The sequence below is a fragment of the Carex rostrata genome, chromosome 21 (assembly GCF_964058835.1).
Source record: "Carex rostrata chromosome 21, lpCarRost1.2, whole genome shotgun sequence".
NCBI classification, from domain to species: domain Eukaryota; kingdom Viridiplantae; phylum Streptophyta; class Magnoliopsida; order Poales; family Cyperaceae; genus Carex; species Carex rostrata.
Genome location: NC_135938.1, coordinates 1,607,536 through 1,616,694, shown reverse-complemented (window position 1 = coordinate 1,616,694; position 9,159 = coordinate 1,607,536). Strand labels below are relative to the sequence as shown.

General features: G+C 37.5%; 1 protein-coding gene across 1 annotated transcript; it reads right to left on the bottom strand.

Moving 5' to 3' along the window:
* Positions 1–664: 664 nt before the first annotated feature.
* On the bottom strand, positions 665–2,120 carry LOC144573638 (uncharacterized). The gene is made up of 4 exons (XM_078323415.1): positions 1,591–2,120; positions 1,412–1,477; positions 1,172–1,288; positions 665–733 (listed from the first exon to the last, which is right to left on the bottom strand). Exons 1-4 carry the CDS (start codon positions 2,020–2,022, stop codon positions 665–667), a joined length of 684 nt encoding a protein of 227 aa, XP_078179541.1. The 5' UTR covers positions 2,023–2,120.
* Between the last annotated feature and the right edge of the window lie 7,039 nt (positions 2,121–9,159).

Genomic DNA, 9,159 nt, shown 5'->3' with positions numbered 1-9,159 from the left:
CTAAAAAATATAAAATTTGGTCTCCAGAAATATTTTATTATAAAGATTTTGACTGTTCGAATTTTGAAAACAGAGATAAAAGATGTGAAACATATTGGAGCATAAAATTATGGTGCATTTGACCTTTGCAATTTTAATAGCTTTTAAGTAAAGTTGTTCAACTTTTCTAGAATAATTTCAGTATAAATTTTTTAACTTTAGCATCATTCTTGTTCCACTTATCTGTACATGTTTGTCAATTATTTTTAAATTTTGTGTAACATGAGATTATAATGTGCAATTACATTATTAAGTTAAACCAGCAAGAAATTTTTCTGGCATGATAATTAAATTAATAATTTGTTTTTGGCTTCATTTATAAATCAGTTTGATATGGACGAAACTTAGTAAACCATGAGAAAAAAAATTTAATTTACAATATCAATTCTCAACTGCATTTCAATAAATAAAAATTTCTTCTCATTTTTCGGATTCAATTAATCTTACCGGGTCACAATTGGTATGAAAAATTAGCTTGGAAACTGTAAAAATTCTTGTATTGTTTCAACATATTCTACTCAAACAAGATATTTGAAATAGATAAAAGGCAAGGAAATTGGGAACAACAATTGCTAAAGAACCATAATAACAAGAAAGCAAATTGAGAACCCAAATTCTAATTTAGTTATATTGCGGCTTTTCCTTTATCCTGAACATTGGAATTTCCACTGTTTAGCTCCGCACAAGCTGATTCCTGCAAATGCAATTAATTACAAATTAAATAAGGATATTGTATTATGTATTATTGTATCACTAGTAGGGGTGTTCATTGAGTCCGATTTATTCGGTTTTGAACCGAACCGAATTAGTTTGGACCAAATGGTTCGGTTTGTTTGGTTTAACGGTTCGGTTCGGTTTTCTTTTAAAACCAAAATGACCGAACCGACTGAACTTTTATATATTATGAATTTGGTCCGGATCACATCGATTTATTTCTTAATAAATTGCTTTTAATACATCGGTTTATTATAAATCAATTGCTTTAAATAAAAAATTAATATATTTCGGTTTGAACCGTACAAACCGAAATAAAACTTCGGTTCAGTTGCAATTCTAAATCGACTCGGTTCTATTTTTGTCTAGTTCGAAATAAAACTTTGATTTGTCTAGTTCAATTCGGTTTCAACCGAACCGAACCGATGAACACCCACAGAAAAGAAAAACAAAAAGCTGAACTTGCCTCTGATTGGGTTCCTCTGCTTTTCTTCTCTTCTTCTTTTTGCCTCAGCGTTTTAACAGAATAAACACCCTGGTTTCATTAGTAAAATAAGGATAATGCTTGAGCATTTAATTTATGAAATGAAGTCTCAATTCATAAATTTTGAAAAAATTAACATATGCTAGAAAGATGAACTTGGCAACAATTAATTACCTCTGACAATTCTCTGCTCTTCTTTTCTTCTTCCTTCATTCTCAGTGACTGAACAGGATAAACCCTCTGCCAAGCATTTATTTTTTCGCAATAACCAATAAATAATCAATAAATGCACAGATAACAAATTATACCAAGAATTTCTGGTAACCCAAAAATAACAAGTGCAAATCACTAACCATAGATGAAGTTCTGAGATCCTTGAGCAAAATGAATTTATAAATCTCTAGCTCTATGCTGTTCTGTTCCTCAGCTCTCCTTTCCATCTCTTTCATGGCTCTCTCCAGTACCAAATCCCTCTCTCTGAGCATCTCCTCTGTTTTCTCTCTCCCCAGTCTCAGCCTCTCCCTCTTTTTTCTCACAATCTCCAGCTCCTCTGCTAAAGACGCTTCCCTCAGCTCATCATCTTGCTCCTTCTCCTTCTTCAAGTTTTCTTCGCATACACTGGGTTGAACTTGAATCAGATGGCTCTCCTTGCTCGTATTATCTTGAATCAAAGGTTGGGTTGTAGTTTTCTGATTGAGCTTTTTTAGTTTCTTTGGTGGGTTTTCTAGCGACGGTATAGAGTTCAAATTCTTAGGCTGTAGGGGTCTTCGGATTAGAGTCTCCATTAGAAAGAGGAGAGCTAGAGAGAGAGAAGGGGGGATTAACTTTGAATTTGAAGCGTCAGAGAGGTAACGGCTACTTGAAAAAGCTAGTCTTTTTCTAATTAAAAAATGCATAAAGAAAGGGAAGAGAAGGAGAAGGTGGTTCTCAGCGGAAATAAATCTCCTACGATCCTAAATGGATTGTAAGGTTCTACAATTCTAAATCCAACCTTTAATTTGTTTCCAGATTCGTGCGAAAAAAACAACCTCTATAGAGATTCGTACAACTCAAAAAAATGAAAGGTTAGATTTAGAATCGTAGGACCTTACAATCCCTTAGGATCGTAGCAGATTTATTTCCGGTTCTCAGATGAATGTACGGTTTTTGCCTTGGATAACACATGGGATCAATGAGTGCACTAAATATGTAATTACACATGGTGTACATTAAGTACGTACTCCCATTGCCACAAAGTGTAGGTCCGGTTTGAAACGGTTCAAGAATATTTGTGTGATCCACAGATGTGGGAACTTCTGTGGGGTACGCAGAAGAAATGGGCAGATTTGGGAGTCCGTGTCACCCCCAGGTACCTGAGATACAATTAATAAAAATGAACGGTCCAGATTAGTTCCATCCAGGCCAAACTCAATCCCGTAAGAGTTGAGGTGTGGGGGTCTGCTTTGAGATTCGTTCCAAGTGAAATGAACGTTCTAGATTCACCGTTTGCACCTCAGGTACCTGGGGTGATATGGATCCCAGATTTGGAACATAGTGTGTTTTTTTAGGAGATGCTTCGGTGTAATAATTTGACTTGTTCTGCTTGGGGGCACTATAGAATTTGAATTCATTCAAGTTTTATGTTGTCATGTCATAATTCCCATCTGAACCCAAACAACCTTTTTTTTACTTTATTTATGATGTTGCACGAGGTTAACATTTGCGGGAACAATGGGCTGGGTTTTGAGGACATAAGTGGACCCGCTTGGTTTAATTTTGTTCAACTTAATGAATTATTTTTCAAGGACCAATTTTCCCTCTTGGGTCAATTCAAGTTTCGGTTTTTTTTTATTATTAATATCCAAAGTTAAATAAAATTAATAGAAATGCCCACAAATCATATATTAATTAAAGGGCAAACCAAACCATATAATAAAATTATTTTATAATACATGAAAATAAAATGCAAAATATATGTTACTTATGCAATGCAGTGAGAATTACGTATTAATTATTTGCTTATTGTAAAAGTGTTGTACTTTTATTTGAGAAAATTTTAGGGATGATTTGAAAATTTTCTTTTTAGCATTCACACGTGTTACTTTATTATAAAGAGAAGTGTAGGATCCAACACGTGGGCCGTGCCAAGCACTGTGTAGCACAGTGGCTGAGGTATATGCCCCTATGTGGGGTTCCTAGGTTTGATCCTGGCTAGCACGATTTAGAGAGTGTGTGTGTCTACGGGTTAATGTAAAAAAAAAAAAAAAAAACACGTGGACCGTGACCTATAGGGGTGCAAACGGATCGGATAGTGCTAAACCCATATCCGTATCCGTATTTTTTTTTTCGGATACGGATACGGATACGGATCGGATAATAACCGGATACAGATCGGATATTAAACGGATACAGATACAGATCGGATATTTTCGGATATGAATACAGATACGGATATAATTCGGATTTCTAATTCAAAATATATATCTAATTAACTTGTTACACCATTACAAAATATATATCTGATTAACTAAAATTCACCAACATAACTATACCTTTAATTAAAAATACCAACACAAAAGATATTCTAATACAAAAGATAAATAGACACAAATTTTTTTTCTCAAATCTTAACATATCCGGATGGAATATGCTAGCATGCTATGCATAGCATAGAACCCCTCCATGCAACGGCTCGGATTTCGAGTTTTCAAAATCCTAATGGTCGATCCGAACCGTTCATCTTGTTCTCCATATTAATATGTGTTTGGAGACCAAATGTTACATTTTTTGGAATTTTTTTACTATTTCTTTAGATTTATTGAAAATTGCTGTTTTTTTATGGTCCAGATTTGCTGAAAACAGTGATTTTCAATAAATCTAAAGAAATAGTAAAAAAATTCCAAAAAATGTAAAATTTGGTCTTCAAACACATATTAATATGGAGAACAAGATGAACGGTTCGGATCGACCATTAGGATTTTGAAAACTCAAAATCCAACTTGTTGCATGGAGGGGTTCTATGCTATGCATATCATGCTAGCATTCCTATCCGGATATCCGAAAAATTAAAATATCCGGATCCGGATAATTATCCGTATCCGTATCCGATTCCGAAACTCAACCCGTATCCATATCCGAATCCGCATCAAAAAAATATGTATCCGTATCCGAATCCGCAAAAATTCGGATACGGATCCGGATTCGGACGGGTAATATCCGACCCGTTTGCACCCCTAGTGACCTATCATATGGATATATTTGATTCAAGAATTCAATTTTTTATTGTTTAAAAATTTCTAAACAATTGCATTTGAAGTTATAAATTAGCTATTACTTAAAATTAGAAAATAAGTATTTGTGAAAACATAGAGCTGTAAACATAAGAACTAGCTGTTACGTACACAAAAATTTGAATCTAATTAAATGTTTCCGATAGCTTAATGAATCTGTATACTGATCTTGACAAAGGATAATATACCTTGTCGGATTCATATTTGAACCTTGCAAGATCTGAATCTGAAAATTCATTAAGAAATAACAAGTAATGTTATTCTAATATACTAAATATGATTTGAGTTGTTCAAAGTCTTATTCATCAATTAATGTAGAGTTAGGCTAATATGACACTAGTGTTATATCAAACTAAATAACACCACATCTTAAACCCTTAGATATGCTTTAAGATTCGTACAAAATGAAGTGCTTGAACAGTAAAAGCGGATAGTACGAATCTTAAAACAGATCTAAGGGTTTAAGATGTGGTGTTATTTAGTTTGATATAACACTAGTGTCATATTAGCCTAACTCATTAATGTATATATGAAGAAAAAATCATAGTTAGTACCAGCTATAAATTAATTATTCTTAATCTTTCATAATATAAAATAGTTATATTCGTTTCTTATGCATTTTATTATTTAGTTATTTTAACTTATAATTTGAATCGATTAAAAATCTACTTCGATAGTAGATATGAATTCGGAGTTACAGTTCACATCCGGATAAATACTTAAATATTAATTTTATGACTGTATCTATAATTTAACCGATTATACTTTTTTAAATCATCATCTATTCAAATTAAATAAATTCGAACCAGAAGTAACAGTTCAAGACCGAATAATCGAATAAAAGTAGTACCTCTATTGAATATTAATAGATTCACTTTAAATTATACTAGACTTCAATCTGAATCTGCTCAATATGCATTCTTTTTTTCTTTTTTTTTTTTATGAAGAGATTTTGGCAAGGGAAAGTATTACCAACAAAAGTATGCGAGAAATTTTAAACTGAAGAAAAGTTTATCAAAGTTTAGATAGCAGCTATGGGCCATGTTTAGGTAAAATTTTAAAGGCGAGAAAATCAATTTCAAGAAAATGGGCCGACTAGTTTCGGCCCGTCACAGCCTGTCTAACAGGATGGATCTTTAGAGCATCTACACGTGTGGTATTACAAAAGATGACACTTTTCTCCACATTAGTAATTTCTTGGAGAGCTGCGGGTGATGGCGATTCTCTACCAGGGAGAGGTGACATGAATGCTTCTACCTCACACAACCTGAGCTCACTACCACTAGAACCATACGCCTACACACAGCTACAGGCAAGCAAGCCATTTAAGGCATATTGTTAGTTACTACCATACCTAACTCCTCAACAGAAAAGACCACATCATTCAATAACTCAATAGAAAGAAAGTACCAAAACCACTCCAAAATACATTTTATTGTTTTTTACCTAGCTGATTTTAGAACCTTCATAAATACACACTGAACTTTTTTTTGGATTTTCCCCTCCAGTCTTTGAATTTTTTTCTACAAGGTCTCTTTGTTCCCAAAGTTGAGTACTGTCTTCCAAACTCAACTCTTTCCTCTTCGTGTCTTTGCACTTTGGGTTTTTTCACTACTGTTTTCTGAAGCTCATCTCTTTCCTCAAAACCTTTTGCTACTGAAAACTCGTCTTCCTGAAATGGTAAGACAGTTTCCCCTTTGTACTCAACAAATCCAACAAGGCTGTGCTTATTTTCAACAAAATGACATCTACCACCAAAGGATAGAGGAACTGGAGGGTTCCATAAGAGTCATGGCTGCGGGCAGAACTCGTGACTTTGGAGGTTCTATCAGACAGGTACAAAGGTTTCTAGCTACAACCTTTGCAGGTACTGTTCATGATTACAAATACTGGAAATGTAGTCCTACGGCGTTTCGTATCCAACTGCCACATACCTTGAGCAGATTCCTGGTAATTCAGGAAGGTAATGTCTGGGGAGAGCAATATGGCTGGAGATTCACAGAATGGGATACCGACTGGAATGCTAGACACCAGGTTAAGCCTTACAGAGTGCGGGTTAGAGTGACAGAATTCCCAGAAGAATTTTGGCACCCCTTCTTCATACAGCAGCTTGCGGCACAGTTCGGTGAAATAGAAAGTACTGATGAAGAGAACATACAGGGGCCTAACCATATGAACCTTCACTTATGGGTTAGGCTAATTGATCCGCGAAGAATCCCGTACTTCTCGGTTTTACCGTACGGGTGTCAGTGGAAAGAGTGCACCATCACTGTAATAGCATGGGAATTCATTGGTGAAATGCCGGCAGATGCCGACCTACCTCCACCTGAGGACAATGGCAACCGTTATGGCCCATATGCACAAGAAAATGAGTATTATGTGCGGCAATCTTTATTACAGTTCCATGACAGTCTCACAACGGCCAACCAACCGCCGCCATCACCACCGGAACCATCCTCTGACTCTAATCAAACGGATAGCAATGCACCAAATGTTCACAACTTTGTACACCAGGAGTATAGAGCAAATACTGGGCAAAATGCAGTGCACCGGGTGCAAGTGCAACCTCCAAAAACAGAGGGGAAAATGGAGAAAGGGTTAAACACAAAAAAAGGTTTCTGGAACCCTTTTACTACTTACAGACAAAAAGCAGCAGTGCAGATAGGCAAATTTACCATCATGGTAAAAGACAATGGCAAGCTAGTGCCAGCTAAACAACAGGAGGAGAAGGAAAGCCAAAAAACATATATGGTTAATTTTAATATCGCAGTTGGGCAAATTATGGTATTAAAACTATCCCAAACATTTAAAGCTTTCCAAACAACAAAAGCTCAGGAAAAAGAAGGAGGTACTGGTTACTACAAAAGCAAGGGGGGTGCACAAAGCTGTGTTGCTACAGAAGCATGCAAGTACGACAAAGAAAAAGAGAAATTTCGTGCAGTGCCAAAACAAGCTCCAGACCAAAATAGCACAGTCAAAGATACAAAAGATAGCTTCAATAAGCCCAAAACTGAATTCCTGTCCCCAAAAATACTTGCTCCCATTAAAAAGCCCTTTTCCACCACCCAAAAGAAACACACACATACAGTCATCACATATCCTGTAAAAGTCTTCTCTACTCAAACCTCTCTCTCCCCAACAAAAATATTACATACAAACACGCACACAAATTCTCAGCTGACAATGGATTTGACTGATGAGCAATTTGTTGAACAATTTGCTGCACTGAGTTCGGGTGGGGAGTCATCTCAACCGGTACGTCTCCCACAAGTTGGCCTTGCCAACAGACAATGGAATCTGTGTGCACTCCTGAGGGTAGCAACAGATAAATCTGTCATAGACCACCATTTCGCTTCCACAATGATGAAGGCATGGGGGGTGGACCCGGCCACCGACATCTCAATCTTGGCACGTAACATGTTTCTGGCACAGTTTACCAACAGGGAGGACCTGGAGAAAGTGATGCAGAGAGGAATATGGACGTATAGAATGGATGCGGTGTTTCCAAAGCGAGTGGGAGGCCCGAGCGACCTCGAACGACCAGCGGTGGACGTAGCTGAAGTCTGGACCCAGTGGCATAGAGTGCCACCGGCAGCCATCTCCAAGGAAGGTATCCATATATTGGCACGTGAGTTGGGCACGCCAATAGCAGAACCAGTGGAGCTGTTTGTGGGAGGACATAAAATCTACAAGGTGAAGATACTGATCAAAATAGATGGCAAACTCAAAGACAGAGTGGATGTTGAACACCCAGAACTAGGTACAATCCCACTTTATATCACTTACGAAAAACTTCCAAGGATTTGTCTCTTTTGCTCCAAAATTGGGCATGATCCTTTGGGCTGTGCTGAGAAATTGAGGCTAGAGAGACTAAGGGTGGACCCAAGATTTAGGGATTTACCACATATGCAACAGCCGATTAGGCTTAAGGTTGGAGTCTGGATTAACAATTCGGCAAAGGTGCCGTTGACTGGAACAGGGAGCAATATACCAAATGGTCCTGATTATTCTGGGCCAAGAAATGAAACAAACCCAAATTACGGCCTAGCCTTTTACTCGGGTTCATGGGGAAGGGACGGCAACCAAGTTGACAACAATACTTTGGGCCTAAATCTGAATAGAACTGCTAACATGGAAGGATTCCCAAATAATCCTGCGGCAGAGAGCCCCCTAAGTCGAGCTAGGCCTTTCAGGGCCCGAAAAATTGATGAAGAAAAAAATGATTCCCACAAAAGAGCAAGCCCGATGGATGAAAGTGAGAAAGGACAACAGACGGAAGTGCTACACTTAGATAGTGCAAGCAGAGAGGATGTTTTTGACGCCCAAACCTCGGGTGTCGCGTTCGAGGGTAACGCACATAAAAAGAGGACCTTGGAGGAGAGCTCGGCTCGGCCTCCGCAGTACCAATGAGTACCATACTTTCATGGAATTGCCGTGGAGCCGGGGGGCCACAGAAACAACGATTCCTAGGTGACATCCTCCGGGCAACAAGGGCGAATATCGCCTTTATTTCGGAAACAAAGCGTTCGTATGAAAAATCCAAAAATATAATTAATCTTCTACCTTTGCAAAATAATTCTCTTGTACCGGCACGAGGCCGGTCCGGGGGACTTTGGTTACTTTGGGATGCTACAACAAATCTGACGGTTGTGA